The 22949-nt window shown below is 47.9% G+C and overlaps 8 protein-coding genes across 8 annotated transcripts; 4 read left to right on the forward strand and 4 right to left on the reverse strand.

Moving 5' to 3' along the window:
* Window positions 1-6: 6 nt before the first annotated feature.
* On the reverse strand, window positions 7-2828 carry FSUBG_10996 (parasitic phase-specific PSP-1; the record flags this gene model as incomplete). Its single annotated transcript, XM_036675630.1, has 5 exons — window positions 7-1032; window positions 1096-1174; window positions 1922-2338; window positions 2399-2459; window positions 2507-2828. The coding sequence occupies 5 exons, from the start codon at window positions 2826-2828 to the stop codon at window positions 7-9; spliced, it is 1905 nt and encodes a 634-aa protein (XP_036533511.1).
* A 1087-nt stretch (window positions 2829-3915) lies between these two features.
* FSUBG_10997 (aldehyde-alcohol dehydrogenase) lies at window positions 3916-5157 on the forward strand (the record flags this gene model as incomplete). Its single annotated transcript, XM_036675631.1, has 1 exon — window positions 3916-5157. One exon carries the CDS (start codon window positions 3916-3918, stop codon window positions 5155-5157), a length of 1242 nt encoding a protein of 413 aa, XP_036533512.1.
* A 97-nt stretch (window positions 5158-5254) lies between these two features.
* On the reverse strand, window positions 5255-6881 carry FSUBG_10998 (uncharacterized protein; the record flags this gene model as incomplete). Its single annotated transcript, XM_036675632.1, has 2 exons — window positions 5255-5855; window positions 5917-6881. The coding sequence occupies 2 exons, from the start codon at window positions 6879-6881 to the stop codon at window positions 5255-5257; spliced, it is 1566 nt and encodes a 521-aa protein (XP_036533513.1).
* An 883-nt stretch (window positions 6882-7764) lies between these two features.
* Window positions 7765-11926, forward strand: FSUBG_10999 (major facilitator superfamily transporter; the record flags this gene model as incomplete). Its single annotated transcript, XM_036675633.1, has 11 exons — window positions 7765-7968; window positions 8025-8110; window positions 8163-8192; window positions 8236-9068; window positions 9113-9439; window positions 9497-9584; window positions 9965-10091; window positions 10140-10691; window positions 10750-11455; window positions 11510-11621; window positions 11671-11926. 11 exons carry the CDS (start codon window positions 7765-7767, stop codon window positions 11924-11926), a joined length of 3321 nt encoding a protein of 1106 aa, XP_036533514.1.
* Window positions 11927-13900: 1974 nt separating this feature from the next.
* FSUBG_11000 (integral membrane protein PTH11) lies at window positions 13901-15090 on the reverse strand (the record flags this gene model as incomplete). Its single annotated transcript, XM_036675637.1, has 4 exons — window positions 13901-14223; window positions 14270-14337; window positions 14384-14763; window positions 14827-15090. The coding sequence occupies 4 exons, from the start codon at window positions 15088-15090 to the stop codon at window positions 13901-13903; spliced, it is 1035 nt and encodes a 344-aa protein (XP_036533515.1).
* Window positions 15091-16098: 1008 nt separating this feature from the next.
* On the forward strand, window positions 16099-17142 carry FSUBG_11001 (15-hydroxyprostaglandin dehydrogenase; the record flags this gene model as incomplete). The annotated part of the gene is made up of 3 exons (XM_036675638.1): window positions 16099-16153; window positions 16212-16789; window positions 16846-17142. 3 exons carry the CDS (start codon window positions 16099-16101, stop codon window positions 17140-17142), a joined length of 930 nt encoding a protein of 309 aa, XP_036533516.1.
* Window positions 17143-17538: 396 nt separating this feature from the next.
* Window positions 17539-19023, forward strand: FSUBG_11002 (secretory lipase; the record flags this gene model as incomplete). The annotated part of the gene is made up of 1 exon (XM_036675639.1): window positions 17539-19023. The coding sequence occupies one exon, from the start codon at window positions 17539-17541 to the stop codon at window positions 19021-19023; it is 1485 nt and encodes a 494-aa protein (XP_036533517.1).
* A 233-nt stretch (window positions 19024-19256) lies between these two features.
* Window positions 19257-20363, reverse strand: FSUBG_11003 (uncharacterized protein; the record flags this gene model as incomplete). Its single annotated transcript, XM_036675640.1, has 1 exon — window positions 19257-20363. One exon carries the CDS (start codon window positions 20361-20363, stop codon window positions 19257-19259), a length of 1107 nt encoding a protein of 368 aa, XP_036533518.1.
* Between the last annotated feature and the right edge of the window lie 2586 nt (window positions 20364-22949).

The raw sequence follows: 22949 nt of genomic DNA on the forward strand, positions 1-22949 counted from the left end.
ACACTATTAACGAAAAGTACAACCTGGAACCCAACCGATTTCCTCAATGGGCCATCTGATCCATAACCTATGCTCTCCATCCAGTGAAAGAAAGATTCTGTTCATTAGATGTGCCGCCCAACCTTGAACCCACCAATACTTCTCCAATTCTCTAATAATCGTCGTATAGAAGGCAAGCACACAAAGTGCTTCTTGATCAGCATTGCTCAGCAATGTGAGGAACTCATCGCTGATCTCGAACAGCCACATATAAAACCCTCTAAACTTGTCCTGTGCCTGAAACTGATCGCCGTAGAGGAAAGTATAGCTTCGAGTGAGAGCCGACGCCGCTTGATTGAGGGCTTTCTTTTTCGCTTCGTTTCCCGCGTCGGGAATTCCATTAATATGGCATTGTAGTTGACTGAGTGGATCAAAGGTTTCGGGTGAATGGTCGTGCCAAAAGTCAAAAGCTGACAAGGATGTTTTGTATATTAAGGAGACGGATGACAACATGATAGCATCCTGGCCTTGGACAACGGTATCAATGCCGCGAAGGAGATAGAGCCACTCCGGCACTACACCACGCCCAACAAGGAAGAAGTCTTCCTTTTCTATAGGCCTAGCCAGGTTGAAAAACAGCGTTAAGATGCCGAATATGAACAGCTGGCTGCAGTTTTGCGACGTGACATGCGTGATGAGAGGCAATGCCTTTGATAGGGAGTTGGTATGACACAGTGATGCATGAGTAAGAAGCGCATCTCGTCGATTGGAGTCGTACCGCGCCAAATGCAGAGCAGCAAGGGCGGTGATCCCATCTAGAACATAGTCCGTGGCAAATCCCATTTGAGGAATATCGGTTCTCCATAGATCACGCACGATGGCGTCAGGGGCAAGCGTTACGGCTGTTGAGATGGTGAAGTGATGCATTAGTTCCACGTCAAGAAGGCTCTTGGTGATGTCAGTTTGCGGCTTCGTTCTGACGTCTCCATCGAGATAATCACATTGCAGGCTCCTCTTGAGACATTTGCGGCAAGAGGGACGCTCTTCATCACACTGATACAGAATTAGGTTCTCAAAAGGGCGTGGCTACTGCAGTTTGGTGAATGGACTGCTTACCTTGACTTTCTTGGGAACGACACGTTCGACAGCCTGTGCGAGACTTGAAATGCGTCTTTCGTCGGGTGCTAGGAATGGTCTGACTATCTGACATTGTGAAACGACTATGGCTGTAGGTTTGGACGAATATTTTTGAGGAGAATGTGCGTTTTCCAGCATGAATCGGATAATGGGTAATGATTGAGGTATGTGATGACTTTGAAGAGAAGATTGAAGAGTCGTGGTTATGGGGATGACAAGGGAGAATAATATCTCCAGTATGCCCTGGTTTTAAATGTAAAACAGGCTAGTTAGTTTTTGTTCAGGGGGATGACTAACAGTGAAGAGGCGCTTTTAAGGTTTATAGCGAGATATTGTAGTGGACACTGGCCTGTATGTACTCCGTACGTTCAAGAGTGAAAATCCCCTGATACTTTAGGCTGTAGTTATATGCCCAGGAATTTAAGAACTTTTTAAAAAATAAAATAAGAAAATAATTATAATTAAACTTATATTCTTTACTTAAATATTGTATATTTACTGTATCTTTTCTAATTCTCTACTATTTCTTTATCAGTCTATATAACCATTCTATTGCTATTATTCTTAGCCTTTGTCTTATTCTCTCGCCGCATCTAGTAACACGCAATGTTTGCACAAATGCGCTATAGTGTGGCACCATCATTGAGTTCAATTGAGAATGGCGACTGTGGTTCACTGTGCTTGCCTGTTCTCGTGGCGAGAGTCTTGCCTGGATGGCCTATATTGAGGCAGATAACGGCAGCACATATAACTCTGGTGGTCTGTTAGCATCTGATTTGAACGCCTAAAAATGGACAGTTCTCACGCTGACTCAAGACCAATGAACTCCCCTTCTTGGCGGAAAAAGTGACTGAAGTAACCTTCATGCAGTTCAACAATACGGAACGTGCATCGAATGAGAACCAAGAGTATGGATAGAAAGAGGAAAGTTAGGAAGACCGTCATTGCTTTCGTCATACCCGAGCGTGCAAGGTTTGACTTTCGACACAGAATCAAGTAGTCGGCAAAAAGAAAGCAGAAAAGCACAAGGGTGATGACCTGGAAAATGAGACCAGCCAGAGAAATGTCGACTCCAGTATCTACGTCCTTTTTAGTTGTCCCAGTGGCTGAGAAGGCGCCGCCAACGGCTTGAAGAATCAGGGAAATTATATCACATGGAACAAACATCCAGTAGAAGACGCGGGGATCGAATCGAGATATAGATCGGTCGAGATGGTAGATGCTGCGAATCGTCAGCAGGCTGACCTTGAGGATGGGGCCATAGGTCGGTTAGGTGTCTTACACCTGGGACAAGAGCACGTAAATAGCGGAACAAAAGAAAACGGGCGCAATGGTAATGCAGACTATAACACGAAAGAGGTTGAGATGTTAGTCGTGCTCGCGGAGTTACTAAGAGGAATAGGAAGATACTTGCTAATCTGCGCAAGGAATCCATTGAAGCTAAAGGGATTGTCGTAGAGGACAATACGGCCGGCATAACCAGCAATTTCCAAAACACAACCGGCGACCATACAAGCCATGAAGCCCCATGATCTAGTCAAGACGCCTTGGATTGTATGTGCTATCAGACAGAGGCCGAAGATGCCGATAAAGATGGAGTTGGCTGGGACGGATGGGCGATAGCGGAAGATGCTTGCCTCGAGGGGACACAGATCTAACGTGCAATTTGTGTTTGGACCGAAGGCGATGAGCCCGTCTGGAAGAGTCGACATGATCGTATATGGTGGTTCCGTGACAGACAGGTTTCATGGACAAAAGACGCAGTCAGTCATGTTCTTATACATGGCATATGCAAGATTTGATACTCCGTAGTCAAAGTCAAGCTTATATCGGAGCCGCCTTCGGACTTCGGGTTGACGTAGGTCTAATCCTGTCAAATGTCATCTCGTCTTCGCTCCGGTCGGGTTGTCGTTTAGTTCGGACTCCAAGAAAGGGTTCAAATGTTGATTGGAGCTTGTCTCGCCAAGTCGAGCCCCGTCACAGTCCAATTGGGTTAGCTCATAATCAGGGTGCTGGTGCAAGGGGCTGCTGAAGTCTCGCAACGCTCGTATCTTCGTTTGTTTCGCTCTTGCGATCCACAATTACTCATCCAGGGTTTTTCAGCTATGAGAGTTCGCTTCAACGACACCAAAGAACACAACTGCTAAGGGTTAATATAATTTCAGTATATGTCTACCCTATACATGTAGAGATTGATGGAATTATTATTTTCTCCTAACTTTTAAACTTCTCCACAATAGCTACAGCTCTAATAGCATCGCAATATCTTGTACGTCAATAACACCAGCAAAAGCAAGAGGCGGTAGACTTTGGTTATCCACCAGTTGCCAAAGAATAGAATCTGTTGAGTTTAAGGTATCCATGTCTTCAATACGGTCCATTCGGGGTCCAAAAGGTATTAGCAGGAGCAAAGAAACGGCACCAAATGGTGGCTTATGTTCGTCCATCCATTTCCAGGCCGCATTTTCCGCGAGAGGCTGCAATGGCATAAAATACAAGTCAAGCTATTCACTAATTTATCTTTTATAGCCTTACCACTGGGTGTTAGATTTGGAGAAATACCCACTCAATGCAATATAGGACAATGTACGGCATAACTATAGCTCTGACAACATGAGATACAGTCAGCAATGAAGTGGGAATAGTGGCTCGGAACTCGGCAAAGCGTCATAATTAAAACGTCACTAATCCACTTTGGCCCGAAGGACCCAAAGCTCACTTCTTCATATCTCCAAAAACATAGATCTTTCATCAGACTCATGACTTATTGAAGCTCCATCTCAATCGCATGCCCTCAATATGACAGGTACATTCAAGACATATCGCATTCCCCAGCTCGAGGGCGGACATCGTCCAGGCTCAGACGCAATCTTCAACTCTCACAGCCAAGAAGACATCCTCTCCGCCCTCGAACAATGGAATTCTCGGCGCATTCTTCTGATCCACAGCAAAGCTCTCGCCCAAAACACATCTGTTATCTCCGATTTGAAAGAAGCTCTTGGCGAACGCCTCACCACTATCAAGGAAGGCGTCGGCTCCCATTCCCCATACTCAGATGTCATCGACATTGCCCACAGAATCACAGAGCACAAGATAGACTGTGTCATCAGTATTGGCAGCGGCTCTTACTCTGACGCTTGCAAAGTCGCGCGTCTGATGTCCGCTACTCTCCCGGCTGGATTTGGCGAAAAAGACATGGAAGAGCTTCTTGATCAAGAAAAAGGCGTTGCGCCGCAGGATAAGATGAAGAAAGCAGAGGAGGTGAAGCTAATTCTCGTTCCAACGAGTTTATCGGCGGGGGAATGGAACCATACAGCGAGTTGCACTAACAGCGCGGGGAAAAAGCAGCATTTCTCGCTTCATGATGGTGGTGCGCCAGATTTAATCCTCATGGATCCATGGGTTGCGAGAACATCGCCCGAGAAATTGTGGCTCAGCTCTGGAATACGTGCTGTGGACCATTGCGTTGAGACGCTATGCAATCCCGAATGTAAAAAGTATCCCGATGTGCAAGAATGGTGCGAAAAAGCATTGCGAGACTTGGCAAAGGGATTGGTTGAGTATAAAGAGGGATTGGGCAAAGGACAAGACGGTGAAGATGAGCTTGTTCACGGCGTGAGCAAGTGTCAAGCCGGAAGTCGCATGGCGCTCATGGGCTTTATCATTTACAGAGTGAATATGGGCGCCAGTCATGCCATTGGCCATCAGCTCGGCAGTGTTGGAAAGGTTATGCACGGTATTACGAGCTGTATTATGCTCCCGCCTGTGCTGCGATACACCAAGGGGCGAAACCCTGAGGCGCAAGCAAAGATCGTGAAGGTCTTCAATGACACATTGGGATGGGAGGAAACGGAGGCGGGGGATTGCGTTGCGCGGCTTGTGAAGGTTACAGGGCTGCCGAGTACACTAAAAGAGGTCGGGGTTACGATCGACGAGCAGATTGAGCAGATCATCGACAAGACCATGACGGATGTAATGTTCTCATTTGGAAAGGTCTTGACGAGAGAAGAAATATCTGAGATTGTATACTCAACTAAATAAACCTCACGCTGAGGCCAAGGACAAAAAAGAAGTTAAAGTGCATTAATCGACGCTGTATGGGTATCACGACAATCTAGGGGTATCGCTAAAAACATTGTTACATCATAGGCCTTCCATCCCCATCCAAAGGCCAGCCCATAAGAAGGCGCCGCATCCAAGGCCAATACTCATTCTTAATCCAATTCTGCAGAACTTGCAACGAACAAATGATCTTGTAAACACCAATCGAAGTCGCCGTATCGCCAATCCCATAGTACCTCGCATCCCTTTCGCCTTGTTTCCAGATGCTGAGGAACCAGTTATGTTTATAGATGATGACGCCCGGGAGGAACACGGGAAGCTCATACACCGAAGGATCCGCGCCCCGCCAGCCATAGCGAAGAATCTCGGCCATCTCTCTCAATCGCACCAAGTCCCTGAGAAAAGCCCATTGTGCGGCGAGGGCGGTTCGTACACGTTGAAGCTCGAGGGTCGTGTTGTGCGGTAGATTGTGTATGTGGAAGGCTATCGGTTGCTCTTTGAGAGACGATACGTCGATGTGGTTGAAGATCTTCCTCTTAAGTTTCTTCTGTATATGCTTGATGAGCACGGGGAAGACCGCGTCCTTGTCACGGGCTGGTTCTACATAGACGCAGAAATCGGGAGGCTGAGGGGTATCGAGATCTGAATGGTACTCGCGCATGATTTCACCACCCGCGCTGTGAAACACAACATTAGTATTGGGCTCGGGATTGAGAAAAGCTGGAGATGGTCTCTCACCTGGATCTAAAGTCGATGAGCTGAGGTCCAAAGCCATTCTCGTCCCTCAAAGACACCTCAAGAGCCCTGTGTATGACCTCCATATTCCACTCTGACAGCGGTGCGTTAAATTGAGCACATAGAGCTGCCTGGTGCATAATCTTGCCGCCCTGAGCAAGACCAGGCACCCGACCAAACACACGTCGCTGAGAAGAGAAGATATCACTAGAAGTATCATTTCGGAGCCAGGTCCAGTCTTTATAGCTATTTGATTTCCTTGCGAGGTCGAGGATGGGTTGGAAATCGGGTGGGAAAATACCGCGACCGGCGTAGATGTCGTTGATTTGATTGAGGAGGGTCGTTAACGTTGTCTGTGGGGGTTCGATAAAGGGCTCGACTCTTGTATCCCGTGGGATCTGCACAGGAGGCATAGGTTCGAGATCGGGTTCGGGTTTGATTTGCCGTGGCCACGATACAGGTTCAGTGTCGGGTTCGACCTTGACTTCTTCCGATCGGAGTGGACGTGCCGAATGGGAGGACCCCAAACCTGTCGCAGAGGTTACGCGGGATGGTGTTGACAAAGGCTGCGGGATCGGCTCGACTCTTCTGCTGATGAGCCGTCGTTCAACCTTGCCTGTACTGTAGCTGATAAAGTTACAGTATTGATGCTGCAGCTCGGAGGAGGACACTTGGTTGTTGTTGGTCGCCCGTTTCTTGAGCGCTCGAAAAGCATTTTTTTCCTGTTCGGCGTACCTCCTGTCGAGTTCAGCTTGAAGTAGGAAGCATCTCTTCTTGATCTCGTAAAGCGGATCGTTGGGTGATGGCATGTGCTCCTGTCTCATCTCGCGAGGTGGTGAATCGACTCGACGGCGTTTCATGGGATTAGGCGGCGGGACGTCAAGGTATGGCTCGGGAGTAGGCGAAGGGTCGTCGGTGGATTGTTGGACGTTGCTGAGCCAAATCTGGACTCTCTGGTCGATAGACATTTTGGCGTTGCAATACAGCGCCAACGGCGTTATGTCGCTCTCGATTGCTGTCGATGTTCCAGTCAAGATTGTGATTCTGGCTTGATCTGACTAGGCAACCCAACCGCCCGGGTCAGCGTAATTCCGCCCGCCACTTCACGGCATTACCGTTATTGGTCTGATTGAACATGGTCTGAGCATCGATTGCCGAGGATGCAAAGATAACAAGAGCCGAAGGATGATAAAGAGCAGTCTGTTTATAATCGCAGCGTCATTGTTATATTTGGTCACGGTGATTTCTTGATATCTTGAAATGATCGGGCCCAAGGTCGTGGAACGGTCTAGGGTATGGCATGTCATTCAGTGAAGTGAAATGACCCAGTAGGTATACTCCACTGGGAGTCAGCCGTGTTCCACTCGTCTTGCAGGGGCCTGGCTCGTCTGGTTAGGGCATGAAGCGTCGTTGCGGCACAGCGGGTACACTCATGAACATACCGTCCTTTTCCAATACCAATGAATGGCATCGCTGGTTGACCTTGGAGCCTGTGTTGACTGTAAACCGCCGCCTCATCAAACGCGTTCTACTTACGCACCACTTTGTGCAATTCACGGACCAGATGAAGCAGTTCGTCAGCAGTCAGATTCAAGATCAGTGGCTTTCTCAATTCCATCAACCAAGACACTCAAAACCCCTCCAACTTCCCCAAAACACGTCATGAAGCCATTTAGCCGCTGCAGATGGTGTAAGCTTGAACGCGTCTGTCAGCAATAAGTGCACCTCTACATCGTAGATCCCTCAATTCGCAGTGTAATATAAAGTCTTGAACGCCGTGTCTTCGGACCCTGTTTTTGGTCTCGCGAGTCGTAACAATTGAAGCCTTAAATCCTCTTGCAGCGTAAGGCCATGGCTTCTGAAGTACTGACTGAACCACCACTGGCGAACCCTGTCGCCGAGGAGGTGAACGACACCACTCAGCAATCCAGACCGGCTTCCGCCTTGGAGATTGAAGAGCCTCGTGATGATGAGGAGAACATAGTCTATCCCACTGGACCGAAGCTATGGTCGACCATGGCTTCAATGGCCATCGCGTGCTTTCTCAGTGGACTTGTAACTTGATTGCCTTCGTGACCCTTAGAACGACAGCCCGTTGACGACTTTCGCAGGACCTCACCATTGTCGCTGTTGCTGTCCCAAGCATCACAGATGAGTTTCAGACCATCTCAGATATCGGATGGTACTCAGCTGCATAGTAAGCCCTGCACCCTTTCCTCCCCGACACCTCAGCTCTAACTATACTCCAGCGGCATGACCCTCAGCGCCTTCGTCTTCTTGTACGCCCCCATACCTTTACCACCACCCCACTAACCCTCCCAGCTTCGGCCAAATCTACACCCTCTTCTCCATCAAAGCCGTCTTCCTAATCGGCATCGCCACATTCGAGATCGGCTCTCTAATCTGCACTCTCGCACCATCCTCCGCAATCTTCATCCTCGGCCGTGCAGTCAGCGGTTTGGGCCGCGGTGCCATCAACAGCGGCTTGTTCAAACTCCTCCGTCAATGCTTTCCGCTGTCCAAACAAGCTATGACCAATAGTTTCTTTGGATCGATCCAGAGCGTTGGCCTCATCACTGCGCCTACGATTGGCGGTGCGCTCATAGATGCATTTTCGTGGAGGGCTTGTTTTGGTGTTAATTTGCCGCTGGGCGTTTTGTGTCTTGCCTTGACGGCTTATGGAGTTCATGAACAGCCTCCGCGTCATGATGCGCCTGTTCTTAGTCTGAAGGATAAGGTTAAGAAGGTCGACTTCTTTGGCACGCTGTTGGCTGTACCAGCTATTACCTTTCTTCTCATGGCACTGCAATGGGGAGGCACAAAGTTTGGTTGGGGAACTTGGCAGATTATTGTTCCTCTCGTTGTTTGCGCTCTTCTATTCGTGGCATTCGGCTACTTGCAGTATCGTCAAGGTGACAACGCTCTATTGCCGCCCAGGATCTTGAAGCAGAGGAGTATCATTGCAGGAATGTGGTACGGTGCGTGCTGCGAGGGAGTGTTGGCTGTGACCGAGTACTACATGTCTATATACTTCCAAGGCGTACGTGGATACTCACCTACAAAGGCAGGGTTGCTGGCTCTTCCCATGGTTGGTGGTTTGGCAATTGCATTCATTATTTCTGGTGTTGGAACTACATTGATCGGATACTATTACCGTAAGTCGCCTCTGAGCTCTTTCGACCAGTACTGACAGCCCCAGCATTCATGTTGGCCACGAGCGTCCTCACACCCATTGCCTCTGGTCTTCTCACAACTCTCGATCTCCAAGAACAAATCGCCAAAGCCGTTGGCCTCCTCACCTTTCTCGGCTTGGCAGTCGGTCTCGGTCTTCAAGGTCCACAGTTAGCCTTGCAAGCTGTTCTCCCTATTGAAGACGTATCTCTTGGAGGTGCAGTCATCACTTTCGGTGCGGGAATGGGCTCTGCCTTGTGGATCTGTGCCTCCGCAACATTATTCCAAGACCGCTTGTCAAAAGAGATCCAATATGCTGCACCCGGGACAAATACTACACATATTCAAGAAGCGGGTTTGTCTAAGTTGAGGGAGTCAATTGGACCTGATAGGCTGAAGAACGTTCTATCAGGCTACGAGAACGCGGTAGTGCAGACGCTGTATATTCCCTTGGCATTGGCCCTTCTCAGTATGGCTGGCGCAGTAGCCATGGAAAGAAAGTCAATCAAGAAAAAGCGCTCTTGAGCAAAGGGATGAGAGGAAAGGGTCTGTTTGGGGCATCTACAGAAGCCGTGTTATTCCCATAGTTCCACTTTCAACATGCTGCATTAGTGGCACGTCATAGTTCCATATCTATGGAGTAGTCCCGCTAGAATGACGAAGCGGCTGAGACTTTCTCGCTCAATCACCATTCACGGAAAGGCTTCCAGATACCCTTAACCTGTCTAGTTTGTGACATCATAATCGTTGAAATAATTCTTGGACCCCTAATTTGGACCCTTATAATCTCCTCTTGATATATTTGTCCTGCTCGCACTGTTCAGCAATACCAGGCGTAATTGGAGAACCGAACGATCTCCTTCATGGCATTACCATACAGGCCTATCAGGGCCGCGCCTGCGAGGGACGGTACAGCTCCTCCCACCACTCTCGTCGAGCGAGCTATCGCCAAGCGATCAGGAACCATCAAATCGGCGTGCTGGGAATGTCGGAAGCGAAAGGCAAAGGTGCAGTTGTTGGTATTGCTGGGAGTTTAGCTGGCTAATCCGCTACAGTGCAATGGAGAAAAGCCGGTTTGCGCCAACTGCTCGAAATACGACCGACAATGCGTATACGACTCCGATATAAAAGAATCGCGGGTCAGGGGTTTACAAGAGGCCAATAAAAAGCTTGAAGATGAGCTGGAAGCTGCGAAGCTTTTATTGAGGCAAATGGCCAATGGCTCTGCTGAATTGAGAGGTGCCGTGTCCGAGTTGCTAGAGGAAGAGAAACAACCGTCCGAGATAACCGAGTTGCTGAAAAGCGACAGAACAACAAATCCTGAGATGGAGGTGGTGGATGATAGTCGACTATCGAGCACATTGAACCAACCAATACTAGGGCATGTTGCCAATGGTACTTCGCATTCCTTTCCAGTTGACCACTCCAAGTCCTTCAGTGCAAACAGCTCGAGTACGATGCGAGAAGAGTCTTCGCCAGAGAGTGACTCGTTCATTGCTATGGAATCAGCAGCAGTGAATTCTTACACAGCAAACGCTTCCGTAATCTCTACGCCAGATTATACATCTACCGAGATGCCCATCGATTATACCCAACCAAACACTCCAGTAAGAATCGAGATGCTGAATCGCCGTCCCTATATTCGGTACTAATAAACTTACACAGGCCTGTATTTACAACTGCGAAAGCGTTCCGTTCTACCCGCCACAGCTTCCTCACTCCCAGTCATCCATCCCCTCGACGAGCTATCCTCCTCCGGGCGATTTACCTACTGTGATTCACCAACACGATAACGAAAGAACAGTCGCACATCAGACAGAACGCGCGAGTCTATTCTTCCAGCCGCTGTTTAACCATAATGATTATTATCTCTCAACATCGATAACCACGCCCGTGCCGCAAGAAACACGGGACATAGACTCTGCGACCTTGAGCGTCGCCAACGAACATTCAGAGAGCATACAGGCCAATTTCACATCCAAACTGAATACACTATCAGAACAGAAGCTGAACGAGTCAGCGATCAGAATGTACCCGAATTACGAAAACAACTTTGGAAACCTTGCACTTTCGAATAGTATCAGAGCCAACGGATATCCTCGCCATATACAAGACGCGCAAATACGCAACATCTTCGTACCGAACTGGGCTGCTACAACACTCAACACTGAGCTGGATCCGGGGGACATGAGCAATGCATTTGGCGATATATACCAAAAAGCCACAAGCCTTCTCAGGGAAGGTGAGCCGGCCAACCGCATAATTGGACACCACCCAAACATCGCAGCATTGTACGATCAGGATCAGTTTGACAGGTCATGTTTGTTGTCGCAATGGGCTGCTCGCATGGTGCACAGCGTGAAATGTCAGGGTAACTGACCATGCCCGTCAAATGACTGTTGGTGTGAACTGATTGCCTATCTAGGATATGATTTTACCTGCTTTGCATCCATGAATGTTTTCTGGTACATGATGCGATGGATGATCGACCCATCACCAGAAACATACGCTGCGATGCCAGAATGGATAAGACCGACGTAAGATTCCTCAGAGCCATCCAAGCACGACATTCACTGATAGCGACAGTACAAATCAGCTGTTCACGCCTCACATCAGCATGGCCGACTTTGTCCTCTGGCCTGCGTTTCGCGATCTCGTGGTGCAGTTCCCGCAGCTTCAAGAGCGCATGGCGTGGTTGGCTGATATGTCGATGTATATCCGGTGCGAGTGGCCGTATGCGCTTGAAGATGCGTTAAAGCCAGATCCGGTTAATGGAACCGTTGATCTTGTGGATTTGGCCAAGGTACGGTCTTCCTCCGGGCAGGTTAAAGATGCTGACTGATGCAGGAGCATGTTTGGAACCTTGGATGTTGGTCTGTTGGGCCTTCATTTAGGAAGTTCGTCATGAATGCAGATGCATACCTTCAGATTAGAAATAGTTAACAAATACACAGTTGAATTGAGTAACTATAGCGATGCATAAAATGGGGAAGCCCATCTTGGTCGGCATGAGGAATCACCAAATACACTAATGGTTAGTAGCTGGGGCTTATATATACTGTATCTGCGGGAAGTTTCCCATCGAATCCTCTCACTACAGCAGGTTAAGCCTGTTCCGTCTTCCGTAGTATAGTGGTCAGTATGCAAGCTTGTCACGCTTGAGACCCGGGTTCAATTCCCGGCGGGAGAGTCGCCACCTGTAATATACAGGAAATTTACTTTTTGGGCATTTTATTCGGATGCGTGCCATTCATTTCTTTCTTTTGCCTTTCTCCACGCTGTATTAAGTTACAAGCTGCCCTTTGTAATTTTCTCTATATGTACTTTTATTATTGCTATGTTGCGACCATCTCTTGGCTGCCGCTAAGAGCTTAGCACGGTGGTGTTCATGCGTCACTGTGACGAAGATCCCATTGCTGAAAGCTTAGGACCTGCCCAACACTACCTTGCGTGCGATAAAGTAACTTCATCAGAGCATTCTGCAAAACGGGCACTGCTCAGACCTCTCCTGTGAGTATCGCACACCAAGAAACCTCCAAGCCGATACGTGGAGTGAGTTTCAGCACAAATCAACCACCCGATGCAATCCGACAGCTCATCCGACGGTGGCTTACTGACCAAGAGGCCGACAAGATCTTATCAAGGTTCCAGAATGCCTGTGTCCCCAATCGTCAGGTGTTTTAGAGCGGCATGTTGCGTGAACATGCCTAGCAATGGGCCGATCCGCATGAACTTCAAACATTAACAACTGCACTCGGTCCACTGTTATATCATGGTAACCCCAGTCATCAAACACAAGCCCATCCGAGATACATTCATAGAGCTTCTATCATTTTCGCATAGTTCGTCTCTCAGGGTGATCTGGTGACTGTACTTTATCACCCTCCGCCCCTGTTCTTTCACCCTTCTAGATAAACCTTCTATCAACTATACGAAGAGCCTGTCATCAAGGGTAAGATGGGGAACAGACCTGTGGGGAGGATTCACACAGCTCACCCAGCTGTCAAGATAGCTAGCAACTTTATCTATCAGCTATGGCCATATGATATCTCTTAGTTTTGGATAAAGACATTTAGAATTCCTAATATTGAATTCTAGTGGCGCAAAACCAAGATAGTTAAACCCACTACACAGGTAAACGCTTATAGAATACCAAGAAGAGAAGAGAGGCTCTACTCTAAGTTCTGTGTGCTGGTTTAAGCTCTCAGCCAGGACCAAACTTGAGCTTAGCATCATCGTTGACTTCAAAAATACCAGAAACGATAGGCCCTGGCAACAAGTCAGTGGCTGATACAACCAACAAGATAACAAAAGGCGAACAACAGAAGACAAAGAAAACCAAAAAGAAGAAAATGTCTAGTGCAGCGGTAATTGATCAAGGGAAGAGCCCAACTACTAAGAAATCACCAAAATCTGGCACTTCTAGCAATAAGCAACCATTGCTAAAAACAGCGGTGATGAGTAAGAAGAAAAATGTGAATAGCAGCTTAAAAAAGAAGGCAAAGAAGAAGGAAAAGAAGCAGGAACAGAAAGTAGCTATAGTGGAAAAGGCTCAAGATCAACTTAACGCAAAGCAGGGCCAGAAGAAACCTACGACAACGGCGAAAACCAAGGGTAGTAAAAAGAGAGAAAAGGCTAAGTCGACTATTAAGTCTGTGATGAAGAACGGCAAGTGAATAGATTGTAACACGACCTGCACGCCTACGACTTGAGGCTTGAACAAGGAAGGGTAATGGTTGAGTAGGCGTCCATGATATTTCCGCAAGTGTATGTTATTGTATGTGTTTTTGTATGGTCGACATTTCGGGAACTAATATCAAGAAGGAGGCGTTTCTATGACTGATACCTGCTCAAACTCTTTTGTGACCCTGATTATCTGCCTCGTGCTCTCGTCATCCCTATCACTCTCCCGATCTTCGCCCGCAGCAACAGTAGCTCTGACATCTCCGTCATAGATCGGATGGTGCTTCCCACGAACCTGGCCAATCGTCACGAGGTTTACATCGTCGGTCCCTCTGGCATATGAACTGTCGTCTTTTCGTAGCGCCTTGAAGAGCTTTCGAAGCATGGGCATCGATCCGGCGATGATGCCAAGACTGCATTCCACTACTGTCCAGAGGATGATGTTTCCGATACCGTCTTAACAAGTCAGTTAAAAGTATAGTATCTCGAAACACGAACTTACGGAGTTGATTAGCAGGCTGAGAGTATGCGGGAGAGTATGGAAGTCGAACAATAGTTGCCACTGATGCCCTGCGATATGTTAGTGAAAATCGCTATGTATCGGGTCAAGACCTACAATGCGCCAATACCCATAACCACGTTGGCCATGATCTTCAACGTCCTATGCATTTGGACATTCCACAGAATGATCACTGGTAATATAGCAACAGACCAGTCGACCACGATGTTGATCCCCGACACAACGTATGTCAGTACTGACAGTATACCTTGATCCATACATGTTCCTGTGCTTGGATCCCATGATGCGCTTAGAGGTCTGCATCTGACTAGGCCGATAATTCCTGCTACTAGCGTAATGAGAACTGTCAAAGATATCAAGCCCCAGAGAAAAACTTTAATTCTCTTGTTATCCGTGACACGCAGGAGCTGGGCGCAGATGGATATCTTGATAAACAAGGAGTTGCTGATGTAGAAGATCTGCCAAAACGTCACAGCCTAAAACATGGTTAGAGGTGACACTACAAGCACCGAAGAACGTGCCTTGAAACCTTCCATCACCATAGCAGTGTTAAGCTTGGAGTCGGGTGTCCCTATCCCAGTGAAGCTGCCCCAGATGACGACTCCATTGTGCACCAGGTTGAGAGTGGCGCCAATACACATGAGCCAATCTTCAAGTCCGAAGCAATGATGCGTCACTCTAACCCATATTCTCAAGCCGACAACAACGATAATCATCGGCGTGAATATGATAGTGACAGCGAGAAGAGCGGCAGCAAGACCAGTCGGTTTGACTGCATGCCATGCTTCTGAAGCCTCTGCCATACCAGGCAGGTAGAATAGCGCGAAAGTCAATGCTGGGCGATTCAAAACGAGAGTCGCTGAACGTTGAGTAGGATGGGATACAAGAGTACTTAGCCAGATGGCTCATGTCCGCGAGTAATTACCGTGGTCGGTTGGATGACCAACCCTGTTGATGTGTCGAGCTTTAGCCAGAATGCTGACAGTTATGCACCGGAAGACCAGGATCAGCTTCCGATGTCAGGAATTAAAGTTTACTAGCTTAGAGAACCAACAGAAGACGAGTGAGAGAAGAGGCAACAAGACAACTGTCAGTCAAATCTAGTTATGAATACGGCATGACGCTTGCAATATGCACCCTCAAGGACTATAGACTTTAAGACACTACTAAAGGATTCTTTACTTAAGCACATTGAACCTGAAAGTCGTTGTTACCATCCCCAGACTGAACCTGAACAGCTCTAGGACCCCTGCAGGCCACGGATTCTTGGCCCCTGTATTGGGGTTAGTTGTTTCCCAGAGCCAACACGAGGGCGCATCCGAAGTGGGCTAATCTAATCTGAGCGGGTTTGTGCACGAATGACAGAGCAGTTGGTAACTGGGAGTTTATACGAATGTCAGGGGAGTGCATGAGAGACTGCCTGTGGCCTGATGATCTGATCTGGCTTACAGGTAAAATACAGCCAGTTAGTCGTCGGTCTTCCATGAGCGCTGGAGGTTCATTCAGGAGAATTCTTAGGAGTGTGGTTTACAATGCGATGTCACTGGTACCGATCTTTATATCTCAATGGAATTGGTCCCGGAGCCCGCTGAAGATCGATCCCAAGTAAGCGCCAGACCAAAATGTGATTGAGTCACAGGCATGCAGCTTTAAAATGCCAGGGTCCAATGGTCCACCAGCTGAACTCATGGGTGATGAGGGGTTTAACAAGGATAGAAATAAAGCACGTCCCTCAGTAAAAAGGAGCCTTCTTTGCTTTTGCCCCTCGTTTGTTGAGTTGTCCGCTTACGCCTTGAATTGAGCTGATAGATATGTCTTTGTACGACGTCAAGGGCAAGAATGCCATTGTCACTGGCGCAGGCTCTGGTATGCAATATCCCTTCATTTCCTGCCTACGAAATGGATAATTAACATCGAACAATAGGTATCTGCCTTGCCTTCGCCCAGCAGCTTCTTGAAAATGGATGCTCCGTTGTGATAGCTGATCTCAAACTCCGCCCCGAAGCAGAGGATCTCGTTAACAAATGGGCGACCATTGAGGGCGAAAAGCCTAACGTCCACTTTCACAAGACTGATGTTAGCGATTGGGCCCAACTCTCATCTCTATGGGACGCAGCACTTGAGAAGCTTGGCCAAATCGACATCGTGTGCAATGGCGCTGGCATTTATGAACCCCCATCAAGCACGTTCTGGAACCCTCCCGGAATCTCATCTCAATCTGAGGATAAGGCTGACGGTAGTCCGGGCGTGTACAAGACCTTTGCTGTGAATGCACTTGGTCCTATTAGGTTGGCACAGATTGCCATGGACTACTGGCTGCAGAATCGTGATGTGCAAGGCAACCTCCTTTGGGTCGCCAGTTGTGGAGGATACTTGCACTCGCTACAGACGCCGCTTTACTTCGCTAGCAAAGCAGCCATCGTGAGTTTCGTGAAATCACTGTCGACGGTCCACAAGCGATTCGGCATTCGGAACGCAGCCGTCTGTCCAGGTGCCGTGCACGTGAGTAACTTCACCAACGAACCTCCCTATGAAGATATCACTAATTGTTAGTATAGACACCCATATTTCACCCGGAATACTGTCGTGACCGAATGCCACCCGAGACTTTGGGCCTCACCGCAGAGCAATGTGCCAACGTCATGTTCCAGGTCCTCACTGATGAGAAATACGGCGATGGAAACATCGTTGAGACGATGCTTATCGGGAACAGAGAGAGTAACTCGGTCAATGTGCGGGAAGTTCCTATGGAAGCGTTGTATCCTACTGTAGTCGCCGAGGGATCGCACGATGGTCTTTATGAAGGGGAGATGAAGTTGGCGCAACAGCTTGCGGAGAAGGGAATGAGAGAATGAGGCAAGATAGCCCTAACATAAAGCTGACAATGATTTTTTATTTGAATATTCATGCTGATAGCCTGTAGCTTGTAAGCGACATGCTTACGGTTGACAGTCGATCAGGCTTATGCTTGGCTTTGGCGTATTGCGGATCTGAAGCGGGTTCGGTGCGGACTTTATGCGGATTCAAGGATCATGTTACTAGAGTTTGTCAGCATTGATATCTCAAGAAGAGTATCATGTTACATTCAATAGATCCTTTGATGACGATATGACGTTGCTGTGCTCGCTGATTTGTCATGCTAGAATGGGAACAAGATGATATAGAACTGGCTTATGCTCAATAGTTTAATCATTCCTACTGCCTGTATCAAAACTTAGGCTACTACTGACATCACGAAACAATTTATTGAAATGAAGTACTTGAATTTATCGCTGTTCTTTGTAGCCTCATTCTCAGGAGCCGCTGAACCCCAAAACCTCGCTCCAGCTCTGCCATTCTCAACGGGCTTCAACTCATCTTTCTCTCTTTCACCTGCCCAGATTAAAGAAGCCAATCTTTCGGAGACTATAGCTAGAAGTGTCAATACCGTCGCCAACTTTCATCAATCTAGTCTTGCCAATGGCGGTCCAAAGCAAGATGACTTCTACAATCTGCCTGTTAGACCGACCAATCTTCGACCTGGCCAGGTTCTCAAGGTGCAGGAAGTGACCAACCCAGCTCCGTTCTCTATTGCACCAGGATCTTCCCTCAGCAGAATTCTCTATGCGACTCGTAACTTCAATGGAACTATCATTCCAGCCAGTGTTTATATCCTCTGGCCTTTCCTGCCCCGCCAATTTAACAGTAACTCGGACGGCAAAGCTCCAGCGGTTCTCTGGGCACATGGAACGTCTGGCTTCTTCATTGACTCTGCACCTTCCGCTCATCGTGGTCTCTACTACGAGAACGTGGTCCCTCTGGCCCTCGCACAAGAAGGCTATGCAGTTGTTGCGCCCGACTATGCTGGTCTCGGAGTAGACAAGTCATGGGACGGGACTGATATTCCGCATCAGTACTTTGCTACACCTGCTGGTGCGCAAGACACTCTCTTTGCAATGGAAGCTGCCCTTGGGGCATTTAGCGACCGCCTTAGTGGGAAATTCGCCATTATGGGTCACAGTCAGGGCGGTGGGATTGCCTGGGGTGCAGCCGAGTCGCTCGCCAAAGGAAAAGATACCAGTGGAAGCACGGCTTTCGTGAAACTCTTGAAGGGCTACGTTGGTACCATTTCAATTGCACCCGTCACGAAGCCTTTATCCACCCCTCGGCTCTTCAGTAGCTACAGTGCATCCATAGCGCTGTCGAGTATCTTTCATGACTTCAAGCCCAGCCAATGGTTGACCCCACTGGGAGTTGCGAGACAAAGGCTGATGAAGCAATTCGGAGGGAGTGTTGCAGTAGGACAGCAACTGTTCTTCACTGAGCCACAGACCGCGCTTGAGAAATCCAATTGGTACAACTCCTCTTATCATGCCGCTACCTTTGACAAGCTCGGGGCTGTAGGGGATAAGCCGTTCGCAGGTCCTCTGTTAGTGATTCAAGGCTCTGAGGACTTCTTCATTGCTGCTTCGACTACCAACGAAACTGTCGCCAGCACCGCTGATTCTTATCCCAATAACTCACTGAGCTACATGTATGTAGACAAGTTTGGTCACACGCCCATCATCTCAGGTGTGCGAAGCCTCTGGATGGCATGGCTTAAGGACAGATTCCAAGGCAAGAAGCAGAAAACAGGGCTGGAGAGAACATATGTCAACGGATGGCTAGGAGACAACAAACATTTCTTTGGAAGCAATGGCTATCTTCAGTGGAGTGGAGCACCAGAGTATACTTACCAGAACCCCGGGGCAGTCTAGCTTTAATGATGGCTCATGTGGATTTTGAGAACTGCTCTCCACACAGTCGATGTTGGTGAGCAGTCATCATGACCATCCTAAATCATACTCCCTAGAGGCTATTTTGGTCACATAACTCGGGATCCCGTCCAATACCTGTCTTCTGTTCCATCACTGTCGTTGTATTTGACCAATCATGTTCTAATATGTGGAACTGGTATGACTACATGCTGTCTGTCCCGTTAAGCTCAAGCTTACGAAGTACCTTCCTGGCTGTCTTCTGTCAAATCAATGTAGTCGCTCTCATCTTGATCTGCGTCCTGAAATTGACTCTTCTCGCTAGAATCTTCCATAGGACCATGAGGGTGTTGAAGCTTCGGCTGACCAAGTTGCTGTCCCCGCCTTTCAAGTGAGAATGGATCAGTGATGACCGGTAACCCAGAAGGTGTAGTTCCCTTAGATATCCCTTGAGATACGTCTTCATCCGAGGAGGACAAAAGCCCGGAGACCAGCGTTGAGGAACTCGGCTTTGGAGTAACCTGCCCCCCAGAACTAAATGGAGACTCCCGCCCATTTCCATCGGGGCTATCTAAGAGACGATCTTCGTTTGATCTTGATGGCTGGGCTTCCGAACCTTTTGAGATAGCCCGCGCCGAGCTATGGAAAGAAAACTCATAGGTTGAAGGTAAGGTATCTGGAGTAATCGAATCAGGACGTATAAGATCCAGAAAGGATGTTGTTTGAATAGAAACTGGAGAATCTTGTGACGGTCTGTAGTCAGAATCGTTCGGATCATCGTTGTCAAGTGGCAAGTATTGACTGGTTTGACGCGAGCCGAAAATCGATTCTTGGCGGTCAGAATAGCGGTTAGAGTGTGCTCGAGATCGGGCGCTCTGTGCTCCTTGGGAACTATACTGCATTCCAGACGCCACTCCCCTCATGGACAGCCCCTCTAATCTCTGAGACACAACTCTATCAACTTCACTGGCTATAAGCTCCTTCTCTAGGGAGCAGATTTGATGCATCATTAAGCCTAAAAGTAAAGGAGTCACCCTCTTGTTGGCCATGTCGTCAAGCTCCATGGTGTCTTGGTCATCTATCAGGCCTTGGACCATCGGGACAATGGCTCGTCGCTGCTCAACTGTCTTTTCGCGACGTTTCTTGGACAGAAAGAACGCCGAGCTATGACCTAGAGTTCCGCCGGTAATTGACTCATCGAATACATACTGCCACTGTTCGATGTACGAAGCCATCAAAGGTTTAAAAGTTCGTGTGGCCCAGGTATGCGCGTTATCAAGGACCATTTGGAGCATGACAACGTCAGCAAGCTTGGTCATGTCACCCTTCCAAATAACGCGCATCATCTCAATTCAAGTCAGCCAAGAGAATCCAAACAGATAGATAGACTCACATGTCCCTGTTTGCGTCTCCTCACTATCACCTCTGTGGTCTCTTCGCGGCAACACGGGGCGTTGAAATCAGTGGCATAATACATGATCCACACTTTCACGCTAGGCCCGATAGTAGTGATGACAGGTATGGGGGGGATGTGCGCATGTTTGGGCAGTTTCACAGCATACTGGGCTGTGTGCATGATCAAACTAATCGCGCATGCCGCAGCATTAGCGGCCTGGCAACAGACATCTCTCGCGGGCCTATTATCCTGCTTCTCTTTTTTATATTCGACTACAAGCCAAGGGTAACACTTGAGATTGGCTTCCAGTGGTGGTTTTTCGAAAAGGTGGCAAGGCGCTGGTTCAAGGCCAAATCCATGTAACCTCTTGAGCGTTGACCACGTAAACGGTTCCATGGCAGATATCTCTTGAGCCTTATTCCATTGTCTAGCGTTGGGGTCAACCACAGTGGGAATCCCGGCTGGATGGCGGTTGTGATAAATGGGAAGGAAGAAAGCGTGGTCTGGTTTAGGGCTACTGATAATCTTGAATGGCGCTATTCTGGACTCCTTTTCTTTTTTAAAGAGGTCCCAGAGGCCATCGGTCTCTCTTGATGACTGAGTTAGCTTCCAGGTGGGTAAAATAGAGACATAAGTCTGCTTACCTCTTAACTGCGTCATGATAATATTTATTGTACGACGCGCTTGAGTTTACGGTCAGCTCTAATGCCCAACTAAATGTTATAATCACCTTACCGTCTAGTATCATCTTTAGACAATAAAAGAGAATCGGCGAGTCTGTCGAAAAAGTGCTTTGTATAGAACTCCTGCCACGCTTTTTCTTTGTAGCCACCGTTAACGAGACTGTGCGCCTTGCTCAAGGTCTTCTGCGCCTCAGCTAGGGCAGGATCTGGAACGGGACCATATAGTAAAGGCTTCAACTTATCATCAGAAATAAGCTCATTCTTATTGATCAAGCCTTCTCCATTGACTACACAAGACAGGTCTGTTATTAATCTCCGTACGCGCTCTACGTGTGGAGGGAACACATTGACCGGGATCAGGGGTTTCTTTTCATCGTAGAAAATGTTCCTTTGACCAAGTTCATATCGATCCCAAGTCATATTGGGGTAGAGGCGGAGTAGGTAGACTGGTCTGGGGAATGTGGCGGTGGAAAAAGTTACGTGGGACAAATCACGCAGCTATATATAGACCGGCTAATCAGCCTTAACCCCTTGTAGAAGTCTTCGCCTGGTGGCCCATTTTTTGTTATCTCTTTTATTTGCTCTTTGACCATCTGTTGGTTGACCCATGCAACTTGTCAACCAACTGCATAATATTGTGTCTCAGCTTTTGGCTAGTAAGGTTGATAGGGATGTTTCCATAAGTGGAAGGTCCTCCGGGTGTGGGTCTCGGCGAAGCAACCTGTTGCCATGAAGTTGGCCGAGGCGCAGCTGGTGAACATCTTCTTTCTATCCATAACCAGGAAAAGGCGTTGGACAGGTGTACTTAACAGAACCCCGAGGCAGTCTAGCTTCAAGTCTTGCATCGAGATACTTTCCACATAACCAATATTGGTGAACAAGCATCGCAACAATTCTCTATAGCAATAGCTACGGGCTCGTTCAATCCCATATGGCGTTGATCCTAATCAGGTTGGTTCTGTCCCTCTGGCTCATTCCCAGTTACGCTAATGTCGTAGTGGGCTGGCTGTTCCAGATCAACCAATGAAGGAACTCTGACCATGGTCGCATCCAATCCTGTAGCTAATTGTATTTACTACGTTGGATGGAGACTTGGCATACACTGGTCTTCACAGAGAGAAAACAGCAGTAGTCGCTATATTACCTCAAACTCTCGAGACTTTAAGGAATATTAAAATTTGTTCCCCCTGGCTTTGTGCCATATACCGAGTTATTATCAAATCCGTAATCACCTTAAAAGATTCGCTACCTAGTGAAAAAGTGCGCAACCTTGTTATTCCTAACTATGTGTGTAAAAAAGCCTATTAATAAATCCTCTTTATAACCAAAGCTACAGGTAATTCCCAATCTCATCGCGAAAGAGCAAAAAGCACAACCCAAACGCAAGCACACATCTTAACGCTAAAGTAACTTCTAAGCAGGTATCCAGCAACAGTCCAGTACGTTGGGCAGAAGCCTACCAGATAATCCAGTCGAAGAGGTCTGCTGGCTGACTTGTGAGAAGTCAAATGCCCAGGGGTTGTCTAGGTCCAGCTGCGACATGTTAGATTCATAATCAACAGGAATCGAAGGATCGTCATTTGCCTTGATGAACTCTTGAAGGGGAACTCAAAGACTGGGGGGCTACTCACCTAGACTTCCGCAGAACGCCAGCAACCGAAGTACAGGACTACCAGTTCCAGGAACTGCAAGTTTCCGCTTCTTTCTTTGGTTTGATGGCCCAAGAAAAGTGTCCCGATAACTAGGGATGCTAATAGAAGCAGGCGTGCTGGAGTTGTTCAGAGTTGAGTTGGCCAAAGGTTGATGATCTATGTATTTACCATGTCAGCGTCTTCTAGTTTGTCGCCATG

This window comes from Fusarium subglutinans (assembly GCF_013396075.1).
Source record: "Fusarium subglutinans strain NRRL 66333 chromosome Unknown NRRL66333_c0000199, whole genome shotgun sequence".
NCBI lineage: Eukaryota > Fungi > Ascomycota > Sordariomycetes > Hypocreales > Nectriaceae > Fusarium > Fusarium subglutinans.